The following is a 26,030-nucleotide window of genomic DNA, read 5'->3' on the forward strand; positions in this document are numbered from 1 at the left end:
ATGGTAGCAGCCCACACGGCAAAGGGTTTATTAGCTCTGCTTCTGTGTCTGTTATACGGCTCTCCCAAAGACCATTGCTTGAGTCAAAAGGCCCACTTATAGAGAAGTTACAACTTCTAATGTGTGTTGTTCTTCCTGGAAATAGATATGGGTTCTCAGCCAGGCTGGTGTGGTGGGAGGGGAGGGATTCAGCTTCATTCTGCATCTTTGTGCTGTGTGTGTGTATCTGAGGAGCAGAGCAGGTGCTTGGTAGGACACAGGCAAGCGAGATAACGGAGTATTTCTGCTTGGGAACCTCTGTGCTCCCAAGCATGAATGACTTCATGCTGCAAAATTGACTTTGCAGTGCTCTAGGAGTTATTTGCAGTGGAGAAACAACTAACCCGCTCCATGATGTCTGCTTTCGCAGTGTAGGATTTACAGTTCAAAGAAAACTTGCCTGCACCCTGTCTGCAACTGAGACATTAAGCATAGAAGTTCAGGGGAATGGTTTCTGGTGCCTTGGTTATCTACATTCTTTCTTTCTTCTCATATCTCTTCTCTTCTTTGAAGCTGGACACCAAAACACCTTTGAATGTTGGGATTCTCAATTTCCCAGCCTGATATTCTTTATCCAGCACTAACCTACTTCTTCCCAAGGGTGCTCAGAGGGCCGCTAATTATTTTGGTAAGCACAAGGAATTTCCCAGGCTCCTGCTAAAGGAAACGGGTATGTCATTGTTGCTAAGCAGGCTCAGTCAAAATGACAAGACAAATTGGCCTTAAATATGCCAAATTCAGTGTAGTAGTATTTGTGGAGAACAGCCATTATCTTTGTGTATTTGACAAAAGTCAATTGTCTCTCTGACAAAATCGGTGTAGTAGTCAGCCTGTCCCTGTAAGGGGGGGGGGGAATCCTTCATTTATAAGTGATTCATTAAGTAGCATTAAAGCTGTCTCTGAAGACAAAATAATCTTTTTAAAGAGGACTCAAGGTACTGAGAAGGAAGATTAATGCCTCTGCTATTTTTCAATTATGTGAGCTTTCATTTATTATAGTATACCTGGATTCACTCTTACTGAGATATGTGCTTTGGTAGGTAGGATTGAGAAGGTGACGTTTCATGCCACTGGATGAGTCCCATGCTCAACAAGCGATGAGTGATTCTCTGCATGTGTCTGCTGTGATGGATGTAAGTGGCATAGCAGGAAGGTGCCAGGCCCTTCACATTTAAGCCTCACTGTTAGCAAAGCCATTACATTTTTGCAAAAGGAGTGTTTGAGAAGTATTTATAGTGCTTGAATATTTTGCACTGATTACATTCTGCTTGGTCTTCCTGTTTGTGTACACGTATACACCTTTCTCAGTGTTGTTTAGATACTGAAGTACTCTGGTTTCTGACTCCAATTCAGTTGCCTTATCCTGTGATCATGTTCATGGTCTCTGCATAATCAAACAAGCCTAAATTCTTCTAATACATTGAGGATATTTTTATTTCAGTGTGATTTACATCAGATATTCTGGTAAAGCATAATTAAAAGTCTCTTATTGATACCTCTACTTTCTGGTTTTTTTTTCCTTGCCACTGCTTCCTGGAGTGCGAGCCTTTTCTTAATGGAAGCAGTGAAGAGTCCATTTAGCAGGAAGGTGGGAGGAAACAGAATGAATATCGTTCATCTAAATCACTCCACAGATGAAAACAGTTGCTCGCTACATCTATCATAATTTCTTCTGAGTGTCTCATGTGAGACTAGTTGCTATAACCATGCAGATGCACACATGCCTGATGGAGCTATGCAGACCTTCCCACCCAGGGCAGTCGCACCAGGCCGTGGAAAAAGATTGGGTTTTGCAGGTATAAATTATGCACCAAAAAAGTTACCAGGTTAAAAGCGCTTTTTGTGTTTCTTTTCCAGTTGCAGCAGTTTCATAAAATGTGACCCCCCTCTACCTCACACTGCTGTGCTAACAAGGTAGATTTTTTTAGTGTAAGTGAGGCCAAAATCTTCATTGGGTTGCTTTGGTGCTCTCGTTGGTGTTCTTGTCCCAGAAAACACTCACACAACCACCCCTGCCCTGCAGCTGGTCTAGGCTCAGCGGAGTTCAGCAGAGTTTGCATTAATACTCTTCCCATTATTAAGCAATCGACTACTGTTTGCTATCATTAGGCAAGTCCAGAAAACTGTTCCCTGCAGGATGTCCCAGCTTGGTAGCCTCCACAATGGGAAGGATTCGAAGATGGCACTAAGCAGGTTTGGTCCTAGCAGAAAATAATTGTTCTGGGTGAGGTTTGCTGGGGCTCTTGAAAGCCTCCAGAGTCAGAGGAGAAGGGATAGCATTGCACACATCTTTAAGCAAAGCACTTGGAAAGGCAACTTTTTTCCTTGATTTCAAACACCATTGGTTTCAAACCACGTTTCTACTAGCAAGTTCAAGACACCTGTATATAAAGTTCAAGTCCTCTGAAGTCGCATCCTGGTTCTCCCCATCTGAAATATTTTGAAAGCATCTTAAAAATGGTGCAGATAGCTGCCAGAGCAGACCAATTCCTAGATATAAGGAAGAATTTCTTCACCATGAGAGTGGTGATGTACTGGCACAGGTTGCCCAGGGAAGTTGTGGCTGCTCCATCCCTGGAGGTGTTCAAGGACAGGTTGGATGGGCCTTGGGCAGCCTGACCTAGTGGGAGGTGTCCCTGCCCACAGCAGGGGGGGTGGAACGAGATAATCTTTAAGGTCCCTTCCAACCCAAACTATTCTATGATTCTGTGATTCTAATGTGAAGGTGAAAAGTGCGGAAAAGATGCATCCAGATGAACTACTCCTATCCCTACTTCTGTACCACAGCTAGGTCCTGAGCATAGAGCAGCCAAAAGTCTGTGAACAAAACTGCTTCATTTACAGAGAGAAAATATTTGCAAAACTGTGCACAATTCAGTGCAGAGTGTCAACCAAGAAGCTAAACTTCAAGTGAAATTTGCTCTTTCTGACAATTTGAAAATGTAGGAGTTTGATCATTATTGTAAAAAAACCCGTTTGGTTTCAAAATGTAGTGCTCTCCCATCACAGGGAAAGGCTGAAAAGATACTGAAGCAGCTTGGCTCAGCCAAGGCCTGAGCACAGATGTGGGGCTGGCTTTGAACCCAGGCGACTGCACTGGGGCAGACCCCGTTTGCTGCTCCTTTCATCTGTGTCTCACTGCTGGTGGGAAATAAGCCATCAGAGCATTTGGTTTTAGCTTTGTTATTCACTCACTCATCCAGGCAGTTGTAACAACCCCAGGCTGTGACACCGCCTTTATGGTAACTGGGGCACGTCCACCTGCACAGAGACAAGTGGCTTTGGGCTGAAGCCAGGAGAGGTGTCAGCGAGAGGTGAGCTGCCTTGGTGCACCCATGCCTTGTCTCGCCCAGGCCCTAGCACAGCATCAGGGCTGATCTCCACAGCCCATAAAACCTATTTTCTGAGTTTATTTTCTAAATAAAGCTGAGAATTCATGTGGTTTCGGTATTGCAGCCACAACCTGACCACAGGGGCTTGGTCTCTTCTTGCTTGTGCTGCTGTGGAGTAAAGCACAAAAGGTGCCTTGGAAGCCTCAGTTTTCCATAAACCCCGCTAATTGCTACTTTCCCGCAGCTGAAAAGTGTGCAAGTGGGCTGGTGAAGTTGAAATCACTGCTGGAGCTTCTGCATTGCACACACTACAATCAGTAAAAAGCATTAAGATGGAATTGAATGGTTTTGTTCTGGCATAGTTGGTTTAAAAAGTTCTTGTGAGGATAGCTTTGGCTCAAGGGTGGCTGGCTGTGACAGGCTGCGTGAGCCTCGCGACAGAGTTTGCAGTGGGAAACAAAGGCAAGAAAATGCTTGCAATACAGAAAATATACAATCACACGGAGTCAAAGAATCACTTAGGTTGGAAAAGACCTTTAAAATAATTGAGTTCAACTGTAAACCCACTACCACCAAGTGCACCGCTAAACCACGTCCCTAAGCGCCACATCTACATGTCTCTGAAATAACTCTGGGCTGCTCAGCCCCTCTGCTCGCCCTGGAAGGGCTGCGGGTACCCAGACCCTCTGCTCACCTGCAAGGAGCTGTGGGTGCTGTTCTGCCCCTCAGTTTGTCCGGCAAGGACTGCGGGTGCCTTCTGGCCCCTCTGCTCACCCTGGAAGGGCTGCGGGTGCTGTTTCGCCCCTCTGCTCACCTGGGAGGGACTGCAGGTGCCTCTCAGCCCCTCTGCTCGCCCGGGAGGAGCTGTGGGTGCTATTCTGCCCCTCTGTTTGTCCAGGAAGGACTGCGGGTGCCCTTTGGCTCCTCTGCTCATCCGTGAGGTGCTGCAGGTGCCTCTCAGCCCCTCTGCTCGCCCGGGAGGTGCTGCAGGTGCCTCTCAGCCCCTCTGCTCGCCCGGGAGGTGCTGCAGGTGTCTCTCAGCCCCTCTGCTCGCCCGGGAGGTGCTGCAGGTGTCTCTCAGCCCCTCTGCTCGCCCGGGAGGTGCTGCAGGCGCTGTCTCTCCCCTCTGCTCCCTCCTGCAGGTGCCTTTTGGCCCCTCCGCTCGCCGCTGCGGGGCAGCGAAGGCGCTCGCCACCGGCGGCTCCAGTCTGTGCCGGGGGAGCCCGCGGCGCTGGAGCCGCAGCCCTCCCTCCCGGCTAGAAGGCAGATCCTCGGTCGCATGTCGGCCCCCTCCCGCCCCCGGCCCGTCGCTCCCCGCCGCCGCCGCGCGGTGGCGCCATGGTCGCGGGCAGCGCTGCGGGTGCCCCGCGCCGGGCAGCACCCCCCCCCCGCCCCGCCCCGGGCAGGGCGGTGGCACCGCAGGGAGGGGGCGGTGGCGCCCCCCGGGACCGGGGTCGGGACGGGCGCGCTGCTCCCGCCGTGCGGCCGCCCGGGGGGGGCTCCCGGCGGGCATGGAGCGGCCGGCGAGCAACGGGAGCTGCCCGGGCTGCCGGCTGGAGGGGGGCCCGTCGGTGCGAGCCGCCACCACCTTGGCTGCCGTGCTCATCTTCACCATCGTGGTGGACGTGCTGGGCAACGCTCTGGTCATCCTCTCGGTGCTGAGGAACAAGAAGCTCCGCAACGCCGGTGAGCGCGGGGCGGGCGCGGGGGGCGGCGCGGCAGCGATGCCAACTTGCCGGCGGCGGGCGGAGCGGCACCGCATCCCCCCAGCCCGGGGCGCAGCATCCCCTGCATCCCACGGCTCCTCATCCCCCCAGCATCCGACGGCACCGCATCCCGGGGCGCAGCATCCTCCCCGCATCCCGGGGCACCGCAATCCCCCAGCCCGGGGCGCAGCATCCTCCCCGCATCCCACGGCACCGCATCCCCCCACATCTCCCCGCATCCCTCGGCTCCTCATTCCTCCAGCACCCGACGGCTCCGCAGCCCCCGGCTCCGCATCCTCCCCGCATCCCACGGCTCCTCATCCCCCCAGCATCTGGCGACAGCGCATCCCCCGGCTCTGCATCCCCCGCATCCTGGGGGGCAGCATCCCCCGCATCCCAAGGCTCCTCATCCCGGGGCTTCTCATCCCCCCGCGCCGCCCCTCGCTCGGTGGGAGCCCGCGGGGGACAGCGGGCGGGCCCGGAGCGGGGAATGGCATCCGTGCCCCGGGATGGGGCGGCGAGGTGCCGGTGAGCCAGAGCTGTCCCGTCCTCCAACTTCTCCGAACTTCTCGCTCCCGGAGGCGGCTGCAAATCGAGGAACTTGAACTCGCGTCGCGACGCAGGTAAAACCCGCAATTCCTTCAACCAGAGCGAGGAAAGCAGGCGCTGAGAGGGGAAACTCCAGGTGCCGGAGCCAGGTGCGCGGCAAGGCTGCTCGCCTTGTCGGGACCAACCTGTTACAACGCTGACCACTCGCTGTATGTCCCGACCTTGCATGTGTTTGACGTTTTCCTCTTACAGCTGCTGTGCTTTAGGGGACGAACTGAAAGCAGAGCGAAGATTTTTCCATGTTTTTCCCCATGGGTAATTTGAAAATCTGCTTTCGAGCCTTGTGTATTGATCTCCCAAATGAATTAATCTAGGGAAATCGGTGATATTAATCATTTCATAGAAGGCTGTATTTTTGAGCGTGTAACTTTTCTTTTTTTTTTTTTCCCTTAAAAATCTGGTTATTTTCGCGGCGAAATAGCGCTGTTTATAGATTGCTCCGTAAGCAGTTTCAAGTAGTCCGTGTAGTGCTGCTTAAAACGTGCCGTAGACTATATTTTGCTAAGAACTACACCGCTGTCTGCATTTACAGTGAAAGACATGAAATGACCGTTAGTTTTACACCTCGTAAAACGGTTTAAGTGAAATATCTGCAGTGTTTGTAATTTCCAAGTCGTAGTTGTAAGCGCTTTGGAGATGCTGATCTCTCCGTAAATACAGAGTAAGTCGACAGAGTTCGGAAAAAGTAGCTGATGGTTTAGACTGAAAGACGATTTCCCTTCCAGTGCCTTTAACATTTGATTGATTTATTAATGGTCGCACACAAATGACTCTTGGCTCGGGCAGGCTCTGGGTGCAGTGACCTCGACTGGTGAGTTGCACTCCGAGGGATACACAAAGCGCAGCCCATGGTGTGCGCAGTAAGCGAACGGGCTGCACTGGATTTAGAGCTTCAATATAGTTGGGAAAGGTATTTTCCATTCCCTTCAGCTTTACTTTAAAATGTGAGTGCTGCGAGTTTGTGATCGGTGGTTCTGGGAAAGAAAAGTAGAGACACCTTTCCCTTTTGCATCGAGATAACTAATAAGTAGTTTGTGTTATCTGGGTGCTTAGGCAGCAGCAGATTTGAAACTATTTAGCTGCTTTTATCATCTTTCAAATTGTTAATCACTTCGAAGACTGCCGCGATTGTGAGTTGAGTTAAAGTTCCTGCGAAAGTGACAAAGAACAGCTTTCCCTTAAAGGGACCATGGAGATATTTTCCAGAGGTTCTTGCTGGTCTGTTGCCTGCTCTGTGTACAAGCTATTGTGAGGTACGAGTAAAACTAACACAAATATAACCTAATTTTTATCTTGCTGACCTCACTCATTTGAGGGGAGGTGGCTCTCCTCACCCACTGAACTTGAGCATGACTATTGGGGAATTTAATGTTATGTGCTTCAAAGTGGTAGTAGGTGTTGAGAGACTCATCCTGCTTCATTGACCTCCTTCATTCCTCCTTCAGTCAACTGCCTAAACCAGGAATGCCTTTGCCAAGTCACTAGAAGGGTTCAGCAGCAGGAAAGTGAGGTTGTCAGACGATGGCGATGGTCTGAAGTTCTGTAAGGTAAAACGTCTAACCAACATCTAACTGTTGTCGTCTTGTTTTGCTGTAAAGATCATGCGTGCTTAGGATGTTCAGACAATATCCTGCATCTGTCTATGTTGGGAAGCAAGCAGGCTGTCTGCCTACCTGGGTACAGAATGAGAAGTCAGGAGTCTCTGGTCAGTTCATGCTCTTCCTGACTCGTGAGCAACACCATGAGCGAGAGGGGCTCAGCTGGAGCGCAGCATCCAGGTTGAAGTCCTTTGGACAAAAAGTTTCTCTGCTCATGTTCAAACCTCCCCAGTGCCAGTCCAGTAAATGTAAAGGACACCGTTGTGGTTGTGTCGGCTCTTGCCAGATCCTGGAAGTACCAAGTCATTTCCAGGGCAAGCTTGCAGGGAAGCTAGCAAGAGCTCAGCTGCAAGGTCCTAAAGTAATGCCCAGCTACGCAGGCACTTGGTGCTGCCTGTATGATCCAAGAGCTTCAAGCAAAGCTCCAGGCTCTGCTCAGTACGTCCACAGTGCAGGACATTTAAATGGTTGAGGGTGAAGGGCATGGGGAATAACTCTGCTCCTCCGGCAGGAGGGATGTGTGTGTCTTCGTGGGAGGCAGGTGAGAAGAGGTGAATACTTTTGGTAAATGAAAACCTTCACAAACCTGCTGACCGTGTTGTCCCTGCACTGGTGGAGTTTAGAAGTAAAAGACCCGACCTTTAAAACCTCCCAAGAGCGATCACTCCACTCCTCTTTCCCTTTGAGAAGGAGTAATGTATGTTGGATGGGTGTTGGTGTATCTTGTGTTGTTAGTGGAAGGTGCTGTGAGCGTTGAGCACAGATTAAGGCCCAGGTAGGAAATAACATGAGTGAGCCGTGTATTATGCGGCGTGTGCAGAAGCACAGCCAACCGAAAGCTGCTGGGATGACTAAGTTCACAGTTTTTCATTTGTGGGTCCTGCTAGCTTTACAAGTGTGAACATCTGCTCTAAACCCAGCCGATATTTTTCAATGAGGCAGCGTGTGTGCTCTTTGGACAGAAACTTTGGTAATACCCTCCTCTAGCTCTCCTGAACTTGCTGCAAACTTTGATATGCAGCCAAAACATGCATTCCCTGAAAGCCCGCGTCTCCCACCAGCGCCGCCTGTAGCTTTGTGTACAGACAAGTGTTTTCTGCTGCCTCGTTGTCCCTTTTCTCTCCTGGAAATGTTCTCTCTCTGGGGAGCCAAAACCTCTGTTGGGGCAAGCGGCACAGGTATAACTCTAATGAGGTCACTGGGCTCAACCGGCTTTTAATCCTCTGGATATACACTATACAGCGATGTTTGCCTGGCGCTAGGGTTTTTGTGCTTAGACTGTCACAGCGGCTGAAGTCAAGCGCCAAACAGAAGTCTGCATGCATTATGTCAACACAGTTACCTTTGTCAGCCAAATGTGTACTCTTAGAAGAAATACTAGATCGGTTTGACATGCCCTCAAACTAGAAAACTGTGTTGACTAGCACTAATTGTATTCCCATCTCCGAATACTGGCATTCCCTGCCTCTGCCGGGGAGCGCAGGCATTGCCCAGGTCAGGCTCTTTGCCCTCTGAAAACATTGGCACAACAGTTATGTTTTTATTTACTTGAGTAGGGGTTTTTTATTTATTGTTCCAAGACCTCTGGAACTTCCTGGCTGGCCTAGGACGTGTTTATGTTCATTGTTTTATTTCAAAGTCAGCGTTAGGGATTTAGTGAGCTCCTTTATACGTTCTGATGTGCAGTGCTTTTACTTACAGACGTGAAGATGTTTAGTAGATGGTGGTGGGTATCGTCCCAGCTTGCTTCTAGAATTCAGAGAATTTTGTTATAGCTGATATCTGTCATCCTTACCTGCAGAGATAAAAAGAAATGCTTATTCTTTCTACTTTTTCTACATCAGTATAATTTCACTGTACTTTTTCCGCATCAAGCTTCTTTTATTAATGGATTGTTGCCTTTTTCCTGACATACCTATTGCCATCAGTTTTGTTATATGTTTTAGCTTTCTTTATAAAATGTACTGATTTCCATCTACTAATTTTACAGTGCATTTTCAATTTGTTACGTATTTTACTTATTTCTTAATTTGGCTCCTATCTTATAAAACCTCTTACTTTAAACAAAATAAACAAATTTGAATATAGTATTGCTTTTTTTTTTGGGGGGGGGGGGGGGGGGGGTTCTGCTAAGGCATTTTTAAACATCTCCCGGTCTCATTTGCTTATATTTAAGTGTTTTCCCTCAGTTATTTTTGTGTTTGATTGTTTCTGGTTTGGCGAAACTGACCTTTTAGAGACTTTGTGTTGGACCGTGTTCTGTTTCCTTATCTCAAATGCAGTTTAAAGCTGTGATTGGTTTGTTCTAGCTGCTGCAGGATTCCCGTCTTAGAAAGCTATCTATTTCTTGTGGGTGTGTGCAATTTTTTTTTCTAATTTTTTTTTTAATTTATTTTTTTTTTAGCACCACAAACCTTCCAGCATCTGCCACAAGCCTGAAATTACATCTTTTCTTTCTGTACATTGTGGGTAGATGCTACAGGAGCCTCTCATCTGTTCCACTGATTCATTTGTCTATAGCAAACTCCCACCAGTGCTTCTGATTTACCCAGCCTCTGACCCTCTCAAATGTCAGGGACTCGGCAGCAGCTGGTGCCTTGGAGTTCTGATGGGCCAGATGAGATGTTTCTTGAGGGAAACGTGCTATTTGTTGATGAAACAGTTTGAAGGTTGCTGGCATTCTAGAGGACCCTGGAGCTGCACCCTTTCCCCGCTCCCTAGGTCCTCTAATGCGGAAAGGTGACACCCGGCACCCGCTTGGCTCTTCAGTGGAGTGACATAAAACGAGTGAGCTGCTGACAAATGCTCTCGCTGTTGGTGGGGAATAACCCGTGACAGTATTTGCTTTTAGCTTCGCTATTAACTCACTCAACTGGACGGTGATGAATTTGCCGTATCGAGCTGACTGCCAGTGATGCTCCCTGTGCCGTCAACCGTGGGAATGTTAACTGCAGCAACAGGGCTGCTCCAGGGAAGCCTGGCCGGGGCTTGGCGTGCCGATGGCATGGGCTGTATGATTGGTGCACAGGAGTTCTTGGAAGTGGGCTGTTGGGTGAGCAGCAGGTGTATCCAGGTGCACCCAATGGGCTCTGGGAGCAGTGGAGCAGGGGTGTGGATGGGCACGTGTTGATCCTTCCCTGTGTCCCTCTGCTGCAACCTCCTGTCCCCTGTGGCTCCGCAGGTGTCTACTAGAGCGGGGCTGCTGGCCACAGGAGGTGGGAGGAACAGGAGCGACGGCAGGATAAAACCTGTGAGAAAATTAATTTGAATTAAGGTACAGTGTGTGCTCTAAGTGTGATAGTGGTGTAAAGCGAAGAACAGCGTTAACCTATTTATTCTTAGAGGGTGATTTGTATAGCAAGATGCAGACGAATGGCACTTTGCTTGGTCTGTGTTACAGCCACAGGGCACAGCACCACAGGTAGTTTGGAGAGGTCTCTGACAGCATCATCTTCATGAGCTCCTTCTTTGAGGGTTCATGTCGGGTTCCCACCCAGACCCCTGCACATCTCTCCTCCTAGCCGTGCTGCGCTGGGCTCCCGGGGCTGCAGGAGCATTGAGGTGCTTGAAGTGCCGAAGGTCAGAGCTGCCGTCCTGCTCAGAGCAGCGTTCTCAGCTCCATGCTGTGCTCTGGGAGCTTTGGAGGATGCAGCAACTCTCTCGGGCATGACCAACTCATAAGGGTTTTTTTTTTTCTTTTTGGAATGCAGTAGCTTCAGAAGTCTTCCTGAATTGGTCCTTCTTACAGCTCCATAGGAGATCCCAAGTGGATTCTATCCCATCAACTGTGTAAGGTCAGAGCTCCCAATTTTTGCTTTTGCCTTTTTTTTTTTTTTAATTATTTTGGCAGGACTCCCACCTTCTTACAGTTCATGTGAGTATTTTTAGGAGTGCTGGATCTCAGGAGCCCCTTTGTGAAGCTTTGTGGAACTTCCAGCAGAAATCTCTACTCCTCCCACTTCCACAAGCTGATTTTCAGGACAGCCCCTGTTTGGAGGAAAACTTGAACACAGCACTGCAAGTTATGGATTTGTGGCTGAGGAATGAAGTTAAAATACTGTTAGTCACTCAGCAAGTCAGCAGCGCTCAGCATGCGTTTCAGGTGTGCTGGCAGTCTGATAGCCCAGTGGTATGTGGTCAGGCAAGTGCTTGTGTGATAAATACATGATTTGAGAGAAATTAGTCAGGTTTCCACTAGAAACAGTAATTCTGCCATTTCTGAACTCAGGAATATTTGTCTTTGCAAAGTGTTCAAACAAAGTTTTCTTATGCAGTGGTGCAGGTCTCTATGCAGTTAACCTCAAATTAGTCGAAACAAAATTCCTCTGATTAGGAAAACCTGTGTCTTGTAGCAGGCACAATAACACACTGTCCCCCTATGAGGGCCACCCAAGGGACCTCAACAAGAGTTCACAAGCCAGATTCAGCCTGGTGCTGAGCTCCTTTTCTCCCTCTACCTGTTTGCCCTTCCTTGCCTCTAGAAAAAGCTTTTCTGTTTTTCCCTTTCGGCCTCAAAGAGCATAACTGTCCCAGGACCTGATGTTCCTGAAAGATTCAGAGGGCCAAATGCTGGCTTAGGTAACAGCAAAGAATCAATTACCTCGCAGACAGTTCTTCAACACAGGCTGAGGTGTGTTTTGGGAAGAGGAAAGGTGAGCATACGTGCTCAGAGTAGCTGTTCCCTATGTGACTTGTGGAGTAATTAATTAAAAGGCTTAAAAAGACAACTATCACATGATGGCCTATAAATAAAATGAAAATGAATTCAGAGATGGTTTTTGTTTGCTTTTTCTTTTTTTTTTTTTTTTGCATTTTCATTGCATTTTGTTTGCTTTTCTTTCTCTGTGCAGAATGTTTAATCCTTTCCAAGTCTGTCCCACAGCAGAGAGCAGGGGCAGAGGAAAACAGGACCATCCTTTGAGCTGGTTGGCAAGGAGAAGGCTGTGCCACAGTCCCAGGACACTCTTGTCCCTGACAGCCCCAGTCTGGTGGGACTGCTCTTTGTGGAAGATGTAGAAGGAAACCTGTGGCATAGCTTTCTCATGGTTAATAGTTCCTATTCCTAAAAGTTGGAGTAAGGACCAGTGAGTCCTTGTGTTTGGAGACTGTCCACTTGGTGTCTTCTATTGAGAGATGTCAGGTCTTGCTTTGTTGAACGATCCTCAGCGTTGCCTTCAGATAAAATGTTGATGGATGCTGTGATGGCTGCAGGGCACTGAGGGCTGACCTGCCCTGAATCCCTGCTTGTCCTCTGACTTTGGTGCAACACTTGTGGGCCTGGGCTTGGTCCTGGGTGAATTTCAAGCACAAGTGATCTGGGTATGGGAGCTGTTGGGGAATGAGTATTTCAGGGCAGTAGATCCCTGGCTGGCATAAAAGCATCCAGGTAGAGATGGGTTCGGTGAGGCCTGGGGGAAGAGAGTACTCAGAAGGTGAGAGAGGACTGGGATATGTGAGAATGCTGATGGAATGATGAGAATCTGGCCACAGTGGAAGGAATAGTGGTTGCACGTGCCAACCACAGCCAAAGTGAACAAGAGCAGGTGGTAGGATAGGATGCTCATACTAACTGAGCTGTGCATCTTCCCCATCCCGAGGGGAAAGGTGGGGAGAACTGGCAGCACTGCTTGTTGCAGACATTTGTGCTTGACAGTGAGGGCAGGTGTGCTCAGGAGACCCTGCTGTCTTCTGGGAGGGAACGCAGGTGGCCCCGCGGGTGGCATGCAGCACACAGCCTGCAGTTCCACGAGCAATATGAGCTATAAGTTAAATGGAGTCGAATGTATTTCACCTTGCTCCTGGCCCCGTGTCTGGCCTTCAGATCTCTGCTGTGAGTTTTATTTCTGCAGATATTGCAGTAGAAAGTAGAGCAAATTGAATCTTAATGGGGTGGGTGAAATCCACAGCAGTCGCATTTGGATGCATTAGGAACTGGAGCTCTGGCCATTGCTGCCGGAGGGAAACGCTGCCTGACAGCCGGGCAGGAGGGAGCAGCCTCCCTGCTGCACCCACAGCATGGCTCTTGTGAGCCATGGGCTGCCTGGTGAGCTGATATAGGGGGCTCAGAGCTCTCCTGTGGGTTTAGCTCTGTCCTGCTTGTGAGGAGATTCACAAGGAGGAATTTAGGTAAAGGAGATATTCTCCAGGTGGTCCTGGATTTTCTGGTGACTTGTGCAGGGTCACTAACACGCTTTCCTATGTGCTGTGGGGTGAGGAGAGCCTGTTAATTTAGGTGACCACAGCAGTTTAAAGCCATCCCTGGGATTTGCATATGAACATGGCATAGGAGAGTTAGTGGAGTGGGCAGCAGGCGGAGAAGATAAGAGGGAGTAAAAGGTAGGGGTCTGGTGCATAGTTTGGGCTCTGCTTTTAGGGTAAAATGGTTGGAGACTGGGAGGAGACGATCTGTGCTCAGGGCCGGTCCTTCTGTACCTACTCAATCCACATACTCCCCTGCTTGTGTCTGCTGTCCAGTTGGAATGGCAGGAGCGATATAGTTATCACTGTCCTCCTACTTCTTTGGCCCTGAGTCCCATCTGCAGGCTGCTGAAATACTCCAGCCTGGCCTTTTTAGTGTTGTGCATTTGCCCTCCCAGCATATTTGTCATCACTCAACTTTGGGGCTTCCTTGGGCCAATGGAGAGTCCCTGACTTGGAGGAGAGCAGAGTCACGCCAGCATCGACAGGAGGGATTGCGCTTGCTGGTGTGGCAGGCAAGGGAAGAGCTGATGGGAGCTGTGTTTCGAGGCACGCTAACAGAGGAGGGAAGGCTTGGGGGCATTGAGGGAGGTATGTGAGGTCCTGTTCAATTCCCAAGGGAACAGTGAGGCAGGGGTAGTGGCGCAGTGGCACTTCTTCCAGACTGCTGCTGTTTTCCAAGCAAAACCTAGTGTTGTTCTTGGCTGGTTCTTAGGAAAATAGATTATAACATATTCAAAGTATTCACTCCTGGATTTAATAATATTGCAAAAATAACTTAAATGTCTTTCTTTGAGAACTTTATGGTACTCCATGGAAATACTCTCTCTTTATCTGCTGGGTTTACCAAGTTTGTACTCAAATGCCAATGTTCGTGCAAGTCATCACCCTTTTAAATAGGAAGGGGGAGACAATAGATTGTGTTGGTAGCTTTGGCCCCGTTCTGTCTGAGGACAATGATTGTGCATTGTATCATTCACTACCTGCAGCTTTTCACCAAAATTTCCTAGATTATATCTCTGTGTTGACATTTCTAGAGAGGTGTCATGGGGAGCAGAGCCAGGGATGAGCAGCTGGGTAACCTTCCTCTACACCTTCTCCAGTTTAATTTGTTCTTCAGTCTCTGCACCTATAGGTACTGATCTTTAATCTCTACACATCAAGGCCCTCTCTCCTCATCCTTTACTCTGAGATGCTCTAGAACCTTTTGGAAGTTGCCTTAGTTGTGGAGAAGCTGGGAAGGTGGTGGAGGCCACTAGACACTGGCCTGGTGTCTTCTTTACAGAGTTGACATAAACAGCCCAAACAAAAGCAAACCCCAGCCCCTGGAATTGATTCCCCAGCCACATGACATAGTCCAGCCTTACAACACCTCCAGGCCAAGCCTGCAGCTTTTCTGTGTGGTTGGGGAGGAGATCAGACCTGAAATTCAAAAAGAATCTGGCCAACAGTGTTGTGAGGACATGGACATAAAGTATGTAAACTTTATTTCAAGCGTAGTAAACACCCTTTCCAGTTCCTGGTACAAAGACTAAAAGTAAGGCATGATAACATAAAATACCCCTGGAAGAGGCTTCCAGTAGCATCTGGAGTAGTCTGAAGTCGGCAAAATTTATATTCCTATTTTTCCGTCACACTTTCCATTGTCTTCTTTCACGATCTCTTCCCATCTTCACTCTTCTGACTCCTGGTGGAGGGCAGATCGTGCTCACACTAACTGTGTCTGGTAACATCTGACTGAAAATATACCTGTCTCTACTGAGGTTTGCACCAGTAGCTTATTTACAGATGTCCAGTATGATCTCAACATCTCAATAAACAGCAGCAGCAAAGATGATGATGAGTTAAAAAGTCATCTGTCCTCTGCTTCCCATCACTAGTTCTGCTTATTTTGTTTCTGGCATTGCCAAAAGTATTGGCACCACCTCAGGACTTTTCAGTGCCCTACTCTGCAAGGAGAAATTGTACTGTTCCCTTTTATGTAGAGGTAGATGTCATCAAGTCAGAGATTGTATCTTGGCTTTTCCAGGGGAAGATTAGAAATGAAAGAAACCTTTTTGACCAACATGTGAGAGTTAGGTCAGCTGCAAGCTCTGCCTTTATGTCTTAGGTCTTATGTGTTAAACAGTCTTTTTACTAATGAAAACTGATGAGGCGAAACTAATTGGACTAAGTTGAAAGCTTGCTGACAAAACCCTTTAAAAGTAGGTGTAGTTGATAGGCACTGAAATGATCCGATATTGCGGTACGGATTGCAAGCTCTGCCTCTCCAAAGTTTCTTCTCTCGGGAGAAGACAGAAGCATGACGCGAGGACTTGCAGAAAAAGACACGTGTGATGGGAGAGAGAAGGACTTGTTTAGTGGGCAGCTGTCAAACCCCTTCAAACAGGCAGTCCTGCCTGCCAAAGTTATGTTGTGGCCAGCACTTAGGGTAGAGAGGAGCAGTGGGAGTCACAGCTCTGTCCTGCTCTAGATGCAACACAAGCTTGCAGCTCACACAGGTGTCCTGCTGGTGTTTCTTGCGGTGATGCACCTGGGTGCCAAGGCAGCAGAGCTGTGCCGCTTTGGACATTCCAGCTGTGCCCTTGCACAGCCACCTGTGTTTTAAGGATTTGACACAGCCTGCCTGTTGCAAGGTGCTGTCTTTCAGTGCACTTCTCACCCACGTTAGGAGTGGACTGAATATCTAGGCATATGCAGTGGCCTTCTGGTCCTTCAGAGATACACCAGCCTTATCCTTATAGGAAAACAGAGAACCTGCTAGGCAACATACTCTTATTGTTCCTCACAGATGCTGACCAGCCAGTTCTTAATGACCCAAGACCTTGCGGGTGACTTCAGAGAGCTCTGCTTTCAAGAGGACAGCTGCAGCGAACAAAACATTCCTGGCCTCATGTAGATTAGCGTTGAAAGGTGAGGTGATGCTGTCTGCCACCACCTAGCTACGTCCTTCTCAAAGCCAAGTCAGGACAGAGGAGCTGGGAACTGACCTCAGGGAAGACCTAGGTGGGAAGACAAGGGTTTCCTGTGCAAGGCAGTGAGGGAGTAAAACTGACTTGCCCTGACTAATTAGGACGATAGACTAATTAACTAATGAGAGAAACCTTCCCAGTGTGGATGTACCATCAGAAGCCATTAATTAAAAGTCTTGCTAAATCCCGGGTCTTTGAAATTAGTGTGGGAACAAGAAACAACCCCTGGATAAACACTGGCATTTTGTCCCTTAGCACACACCTAGCCTTCTCTGATTTCTTTTGGTAGAGTCTTTAAAATAATAAATCTGCTTTGGAGTAAATTATACAGATATGGAAACAGCAGTGGGCAAGCAACAAACAGGGCTTCCAAGGAGCTAGACTGTTTCAGGCTTCCTGGGGCAGCATCTGTTCTTCCTTAGCAATATTTTGACATTTGTTATTTCTTTTTTGAGACTAATTTCTCCCAGAAGAGGCTGTATTTCTTCTGATTGATCATTAGCTTTACTAAACCAGTCGTTGCTGCTGGACTGTTCCCATTGCTTTGATGAACCAGCCTTTCACCTTTTTTCTTACCTTTGAAAGTGGTTCTTTTGCCCATTTGCAACAAATGTGGAAAGATACCCACTTTCGTCCCATGTAGAATGAAGACAAATGATCAACTCTGACACTTCTTTCTTCGAGTGTGATCCTGGTTTGCAATCAATCCTTCTGTTTTCCTCTTCCCTGTTTTTAAGTGAGTTTCAGCTTTGAGCAATCAACAAAACCATGCTATAAAGATGTGACTTGTGGAAAATTGTGATCTCCTATTCCAGCTCCTGTAGCATTTATAATGTAGGCAGAAGCTTCTGCCGTGAGGCTGCTGCTCAGCAGCATGCCACCACTGCCCAGGCTCCCACAGGGGTGGCATGAGTGTGTCAGGACTCTGCTGTTCCTGTCTGATTATGGTACCAGATGCCCCCCACCCCCAGTGGATTTTATCTTATGGTTTAATATGCACATGGGATACTCAGTTAATAGGTGTGCACACGTTTATGTATCTTGCTGATGAGGTTTGCTCATGAAGTTTTGAAGGTTTGTACTCACAGAAGATAAAAGTTGGCAAAGGTAGCTGGCGTGAGGGTAGTTTTGGTATTAAGAGGAGTGTGGTCACGCTGCAGAGTTGTCGTGCACTGTGGTCCTGTGCTTGTTGCCATACGGCTGTAGGACTTGGGTCATACCCCAGTGTTGTAAGAGTCCTTACTGTGAAGCTGGTGAGTTGTTGGGCCAAGCTTTTAGCTGTGGTAAAATAACCCCCAGCCTGGGGCAGAGAGATGCAGCACATCAATGAAGAGGGATTGCTGAGGAGCAATTTGTCTGTTCTAGCTTTCTGACATATGTATCTAAGACAAGTTCATTTTGAAATAGAAAGCTCACCAGTTATTCTGCACCGTGTCACCCAAGAAAAGCACTTCTTTTTTTAAAGAAGAGACAGAGAAGCCGCTTCCTGCAAAGCATTAACTTTGTGCGTGTCCTTTCACACACCTTGCTTCTCTAATTCTGCTGAGAGTGCTTGTTCATTGGGGAAACCAGGAGTGGAAAGGAAAGGTGCTGTGTCCAGGGCATCTAAATGTGTTTTGTTGCTGACTGCAGGATCAGGGTGCCAGCATGGACAGGTGCCTGGCAGTGCACTGCAATTCTTTCTTTGGAAACCCGGCAGCCCTTTTTGTTCTAATGGGTTTGTTTTAAGTCTTGGACTTTCCTCAAAGTGGGGTTATCGGTGTGCACCACATCCTTTTTAAAGTAATTGAGTGCGATTTGAATTGGCAGCCTACTAAACACCATAAGTAATTGGTGGCACAGCTGCATTTGTTGTGTTATCCTGGCTGCAATGCTTCTAACACAGTGTAAATGTGTTCCCCTTTTCACTGGAGGAACAGATGGTTTCCTATGGTTCTTGGGTGTGAGCGCTGGCATTTTGATTCTGATAATTCTAGTAGGAGTGCAGTTAGAGTGGATGCTCATCGCAGGACACATCCATCCATGCTGTATGCCTTCCACTGGTCTTGCAGAGAGGGGATGGTCCTGGCCATGGATACTGCTGGAGGCTGCCCAGAGGAGCTGCAGCTCAGGGCAGGGCTGCGTGTGGGGCCAGCTGCCCTATGGTCCCCGCTGAAAGCACTGACATCCGAGCTGCCACGGTGGTGGCATCTGCAGAGCTTGGCACATCGCTGTTAGGAACAAAGGCAATGCACGCAATATGTGTGATGCTCGCGTAGAGGGTGTTGAGTGCCCATCCTGTTCTTGTGCCATGAGTGCATTTGTGGTGTTGAGGAGAAGGGGAGGAAAACGGGGTGATTCAGGAGAGGGAATGACTGTCTCCCTCCTGGGCGTCCTAGAGCTCAAAATGCTTGAAGTCTCTGCTGTGATGGGAAGATAGATACTTCGTGATCATGCTAAAAAGATACTGCATAAAGGACTTCTGATCTGGCACCTTTTGTCCTTCTGACTGGTGTAGGCTTTAAAGTGGTTGAGGTATCTGCTGGAGTGGCCTTGAAGTGGCACAGGAATAGCAACATGGGAAACTGGAATGGAAATATCCTGCAAAGTTGGTAAAAGGACAGCCTGAAGCTGCAATGTCATTCAGTTGAAAAAGAGATGAAAGTAGTATTTGCTTGAATTCACTTCCTTTCTTATACCTCTGCCTGTGATCTTTTTGGCTATGTGTTTGTCAAAAATGGTTTTCAGTTTCCTGTTGTGGAGCATATGAGTAGTTAGAAAGCTCTTGTGCTGCCGTCTGGGAATAAAACCTAAATGCTATTGGTATCTATTGGAACTATTGATAGTTTCACTGGTGGTGGTAGTTTCTCTGCCTTGTTCCTACTCTCCCATTTTAAAATTATTTTGCTTTTAAGTGCTTTTCTAAATTGTGGAAAGCTACTGATATTCAGTAACTCTCAACCTCCACCACAGAGAACACAATTTTTCTACATTCTGTATCAGCAAGTGTTTGATAATTCATTATAAATTATAAAATTAATTCTAGAAACACTTAAGTTCTCAGACATTTACAGGTTGCTTAAATATAGTAATTCTTTGAATCCATAATGTACATGTCTGATAATGCATCGTATTTGTTTCTCACACCTCTTGTATTTCCCTGTCTTCCTCACAATCATGCTGTATTAGTTCTTTCAGTGATTAATACTATATGCCTATACTATACTATATGATGTTGGGAGTATCTCGAGAAGTAAGAAGACAGCTAAAATTCAAAGCAGCAGAAGGCAATCTTGATGTGGAACTTGAAAGCGCTGCAAAATTATACCTAAAGAGATCAAGCACCTCTGTTTCAAAAGCTGCTCTGTTCTTTTCCCTTTAACTAGTAAATGATCTGCATTCAAACAGTACGGGCAAGCAGCAAAACACGTCTATATGTTAGCAGCAGAAAGACAGGCATAGAGCAAGATGAGTCCAAAATCATTTTGTGAAGAAGCTTGGAGCATATTAACTTAAGATGTGTGTTCTGAATAATTGTGCAGAAAAATAACCCTTTGTCCATGTGAACGGATGCATCTAGGCTTTAAAAGGAAAGAGTGACATGAAGCCTGTTGTTTGGGTGCTTGGGTTTGCCTTAGGATGAGAACAGTGTCTACGGGGGTCACCTCTACTGTCCTCCCTTTCCTGGGATAATTGCATGGAAGTGAGTCAAGATAGCTTTGCACTGGGAAGAAATGTAAAGCCAAGGAGCAGAGTTTCACGGGATGGAAAATATTTGTTCTCTTCTGGCAGTCTTCTCCTTCCTTTTTCTTAATCTCTGAACATCTCCATGCATAATCTCTCCACATTGCAGCCAAGAGTGTGGTATCTCATAACTGCTTTACTAATTAATAACTGTTTGCTTATGACTTTTGTCGTCTTTCACTTCTGTTAAAAAATACTTTGATTTGCCGTTGTTAAAAGTCAAGAACATAGCTTGTATTTAAAAACCAGGCACAAATCCAACCCTTTTTCTGTTTTTGAGAGAAAAGAAAAAATCCCAACCACAAACCATGTTGAGGACTTCCCAAGTATTTAAGCAAAAGAAGTAATTGTCTTTAAGGAGTTAAACTTGTGGAGTCTTATCTGGGAACTACACAACCATTTTAGATAGTTGTGGGAAGGGATGATCTGGTGCAATTTGCAGTCCAGATCTGGGACATCTGTTCTGCAAAGCTGCACTGGGGGAGATTTCAGTGGCTGGAAAGATACAGCATGTGTGGCTTTGCATTGCACACTACCCCTTTGCTCATTGAGGTCCGGGAGCGTGTCCAGAGAAGAGGGACGGAGCTGGTGAAGGGGCTGGAAAACAAGTCTTAGGAGGAGCGGCTGAGGGAACTGGGATAGTTCAGCCCAGAAAAGAAGAGGCTGAGCGGAGACCTTATTGCTCTCTAAAAGGAAGTTGCACAGAGGTGGGTGTTGGTCTCTTCTCCCAAGTGGCAGGTGATAGGACAAGAGGGAATGGCCTCAAACTGAGCCAGAGGAAGCTTAGATTGGACATTAGGAAAAAATTCTTCACAGAAAGGGTTATCGAGCACTGGAACGGGTGGTTGAGTCACCATCCCTGGAGGTGTTTAAAAGGTGGGTAGATGAGGTGCTTGGGGACATGATTTAGTAGTAGACAGGTAGGGTTGGAGTTGATGATCTCTAAGGTCTTTTCCAACCTAACGATTCTATGGTCCTATGGTGATTCTGTGGTCACACGTGTTCAGGCTGTGAGCAGGGGCTGTCCCTCACCTCCCAGAATGAAGCCTGCACGCTGAGTCCCTGTATTGCTTTGCCCGGGCACTCATCCACCAGCACAAGTGACTCGCGTGCTTTGCCATCCTAACAAAAGCTGTGACTTCTGTTAAAAAAAATGTTTTATCAGTGGCTCTGGCAGTCCAGGTATTTGTGTGAAGAGCCTCTTAAAGGCTAATGGGACCAAAACAAGGGTGCAAGTTTTACACTGTGCTTCTGAGAGAATGGAGATGAGCCTTCGAAGCTGGCTTGTGCTGACAGACCAAGACGTTGGAGCTGTTCAGTGAGCTTTTCGTGTCCTAATTGATATCCAGATTTTTTCTGAAAATCTGCTAGTTAAAGAAAAAATAATGATTGCATATGTAGGATACCACTATGTCATCCTAGCTGTGGGCTTTATCTAATTAAACTTCAGATTTACCTTCCAGTTTTTCAAACCATTCAGAAAACTTCCCTCAACAAGGAACAGGAAAGACTATGGAAAACTGAGCACTCATCAGCTCTGGTGGCCTAGTCTTCTACAATCTCATTCCTCATCTCATTAGCAAAGCAAGATAACTAGAGGGTAGCATTTGTATAAACTCAAGAGATGCAACACAGTGTCTCACAAGGTTCCGCAGAGCAGGTTGTAAATCAGACACTGCCTCTTAACTTACATGTGGCTTCATCTCCTGCTCTGAGTAGATAAAAGGAATATAAATAAGGAGCAGATATTACTCATGCCAACTTTACACATTCTTGGCTATGATGTTCCTTTTAGGAATGTTTCCTTCTCCAAACAGCCAAATAAGAACTGTCTTCCTGAAGATGATGACTGATTAGGAAGCTGCAACTTCGAAACATTAGAAGAGGAAACAGCATGTGACCCTTATGAAGAGCTGTAGCCACTCTGGAGAACAAAACAACTGAGAGTATCTTTAAAAATTCAAATATGAAGTAACACAAGAGGAGCTGATGGCACAGCTGTGTACATCATCGATGGTGTAGTCTGGTTTTGCTCAGCATCCAAGACCTTCAAGCAAAAACTTTTGGGATGTTTCAGTAAAAAAAGTACATTATAATTACATAGTGGTTAAAAATCTATTATTTCTTGTTAGAAGTTTATCTGACCAAATTGTAAATGCTTATTCTCTTCTTCATGGCTAATTTGTTTAAAATCTGCTTTGCAACAAAGCTGGTAAAGTCGGGCTCTTATTTCAGAAAGTGGAGGAAGGTACTGCAGATTAATAGGCATTTTATTAACACCACCATGAAGCCTGATTCTGGTTTATTTGCAGAAATTTCATAATCTGGCAGTGCTATCTGGCAACCTTTCCTTTGATTTTCAAATGACTTTATATTAGGATCAGCCCAAGCAGAAAGATTTGCTTGGTTGTGAACTTCAAATGGAGATTACCTGTGAACTTTCTTGAGATCACAATGGACGCACATAAAGAAAGCAGTAGTTACTGATGAACATAGTTAGTGTTTTAATTTACATATCTGTTATAAATAGACCTTTTCCAAAAACTGTCTAAATTTAAATGGACTGTTTATAGCAACCAGCCAATAATACAATATACTGGGCAAAATGTGCTGAGCATACGAAACAAGCAGGGTCATTAAGCCATGAATAAATCATTGGTTCAGATCAGCTTGCACTAACGATCGTGCCCATTTAAAGAAAATGTACCATATAATTTAAAGTGTTTCAGGATTAATAATAATTACATTCTTAATCACCAGGAGGCAATGTTTCTTTCCCTTGCAGCTGAGGAAAGAAACTTTAGTGATGCAGGATATATACTTCTCTAGATGTGAGCCTCTAATTTCTCCATAGCGATTGTGTCAGACATGTTGTATGGGATTAGTCCCCTCTGCTGAAAGGAGAAGGTCAGAGGAAGATTACAAATTTGGCCTTGTGTATTGTTTTAGACTTGACTTTTAATTTATGTTCTGTGGGGAATTGCCATGTCCAGATTTGGCTTTTGGTGTTTAGAATTGGAACAAAATGTCAGAAGTTCCTGCAGACCGAGGGAGGTTGCCAGGTTATCAAATCTCTTTCTTACTGTTGAAACATGTTAACATGTAAATGTGCATGTAAGGTAAAATTGAATATTTGTGTACAGATAACTTGAGATGAAGGTGAAGCATGTTTACCTATGAAAAGCTAATTAGTTCAGTCATTTGCTACTGAAAACTCTGTCCAAATATCATCACTGCCTTTGAAAACACATGTTCCTAACATCTCCACATAGTTGGGAGGAAGATGTGGGTCTCTGGGTGTTCAGCCCCAGCTTTACCGGTGCATTCCCAGCTCCTCAGCCTGTAGGCAACCATGCCTCGGGGATGCAGAGCTTACCTGTGGGAGGAGTGGCCAGCTGGCATCTGGCAGGAAACACAGATGTCACCTTTTTTCTCCTTGTATGATGTCTTGTAGAATGAATAAAACTTGAATCCTTCTATAAATTGTAGAGGCTTTACTTTAGACAAGAAGTGGATCTCATCTGAGTTACCAGGTTGTCTTCAAGCATGGGTGGCTTCTTCCAGTGGTGGGAGCCATGTACCCAGTGCAGCTCTCACCCAGACAGTGTGGTTATGGGCTTCTTGGAGGTTGTCGAGGTAACCATGAAGTTAGGTTCAAATGACGCAGGCTTCTTTTGGAGGAGACTTGTAAAGATCTGTCAGATTTGCAAGCATGTGTTTTCTGTGAATGTGCCCTAAATCTTTTCTGGCCACCATTCAAGCATGGGCTCCTGTAGCATCAGCTCGTGGCAGGCAGAGCATCTTCCCTCCCTGCCTAGCCTCAGCTACTGCTTTCTGGCATATTTTCTTCTCCAGTGAGGCTTACATAACTTTTCAGAGGAAGGCTTTGTGCATCAACTGTCTTGTAAAATTTTCTTACGTATTCACTGTAGTGTTTAAAAATGAACTCTCTTATTAGAAAAGCTACTATATTTTATTAACATTACATCTGACCATGGTGTACTTGCCTGAGAGGGAGCAATGCTCCCTTAAGGCACATTATCTCCCTGGTGCCCAATACATGTTTTCTTGAACTTATCTGTGAGGCAGATCCTTCTGGCAGCTGTTGGCAATGAGACACGGGACCAGGTGACCCTCAGGTCTGCTTTGATGCGGCTGTTCTCATGCTGAGAGCATTCATCAACCCTTTGGCCTCCATGAGGTACAAGAAAGCGTTACCTTAATAGTAATTCAATTAATAATTCACTATAGTAAATATTGATCGTCTTTACCTGGCTTTCTAAATGCTTTTGGCTTCTCGGGGCACTCAGAAAGTCCAAGGTATTAGTTATAAAGAGACCAGAAAACGCAGGGAGCTGAAGTAGAAGAAAACCAATCAAAATATGATCTTTCTACAGCTTGTGCAAGACGACATCTATTACCATGCTTTTCCTTAGCACTCTGTGTCATTTCTGGAAAAGCCTGTTATTTGTTATATTGGAAATAAGTATTTGAATTTATCCGTTGTAGATGTATACAAACGTGTTCCAAATCAAGAGGGAAAATTCAAAGTTACTTTATGAGGAAGTACTTTCTGCAGTTTTTATTTTGTATGGAGCTCGATGCTTTTTTATGTTCCTAAAACTTCAAAACAGAACAGTTTATGTCTTGGGATAGGATTACAGAGTTTGAAGAATAGAAGAGCACCAGAAATAAATCCTTGATTTGCAGTATTGCATACAACCCCCTGTTAAGTACATGTTTGAAAACCATTGTTTAAAGTGATACTCCTGGTGTTGTAGCCGCAGGAGCAATTGCAGCATTCATGCTCGCTTCAGTGCACCAGGATCAGCCCTGCTGGGAATGTGTCAAGTAGTAAAAAAAAGGCCTAGGGGAGTATTTGCTCTTGAGACTTGTCAGTATGGAGAAGGGCAGTGCCAAATGGGTTGGTTTGACGCACTGGGTGTGCCACCGCACTTGCTTTTCCTTGTCCTTTGCTGATAAAATAGAAGAAAGCACCAGGGGAGTGGGATAGAAATGAGAAGGGAAGAGTGGTAAGGACATGAAGGATTCCCTAGGCTCTGGAATGCAGACCCGTGGTCTTATATTGGGAATCGTGTTTGCAAATATTCTTCTGCTTTTCCAGTGAGAAGCAGTAGTCCAATTCTGTTCTCTTTAAGAGAAAGATTATTTATGCTCTCAGCATGGATGCTATTTCCAATTTTCCACATCCTTTCAGTGCTTCAACAGTCTCTTGTGAAGATGAAGTATATTTATTTTATTTTTTTTTTCCCCAGATGAGATTGTGTGGTGTCCTCCATTAAGGCCTCTGTGATTGTGTATCTCTGGGAAATGAGTGTAGATACGTAATCATTTGCATGATATCATGTGTCAAAGTTGAAATCTGTGTAATTATATAAAAGACTGCATACGCCATGAGCTACAGAGCTGAGGAAATTTGTGGCTTCTAACCTGGGCTTTATCTAATATGTAGTTTGTCTCAGATATTATGTGGATAATGAAATATATTTCACATTATGTCATTCAAGTTTCCAAAAATACACCTCCAGAGTGTGGGTAAATTCTGAATTCTCTTTTGCCCCATGTTAGGGATTGGAAGAGTTCTCAGATGCTTTTGTGATGAACATTAATCATAATTAGAGGCATGTCATTTTTTGAGCTTTTGTATTTGTGTCATCTCAATGTTTGTGTGACTGTTGCAGCAGCTGCAAATATTGATGTAAACACAGGACTACATCCATGGAAAAAAATCTGTAAATGATCAGAAGACTTTGATGCACATTGAAGTAGGGCTTTTCTTTCTTGGACTTTAAATAGTATCAACGGAACCATTACCTTCCTAACATGTTTTCA

General features: G+C 46.2%; 1 protein-coding gene across 1 annotated transcript in view; it reads left to right on the plus strand.

Annotated features, from left to right (window-relative positions):
• Positions 1-4,796: 4,796 nt before the first annotated feature.
• The window catches only part of GPR50 (G protein-coupled receptor 50), a 43,631-nt gene continuing 22,397 nt past the window's right edge, over positions 4,797-26,030 (plus strand). Inside the window, exon 1 of the mRNA XM_054075994.1 lies at positions 4,797-5,057. Within this exon, the coding sequence (XP_053931969.1) occupies positions 4,883-5,057 (175 nt within the window). The 5' untranslated portion in view covers positions 4,797-4,882. The remainder of the gene's footprint in view (positions 5,058-26,030) is intronic.

Source organism: Cuculus canorus, chromosome 10, assembly GCF_017976375.1.
Source record: "Cuculus canorus isolate bCucCan1 chromosome 10, bCucCan1.pri, whole genome shotgun sequence".
Taxonomy (NCBI): Eukaryota; Metazoa; Chordata; class Aves; order Cuculiformes; family Cuculidae; genus Cuculus; species Cuculus canorus.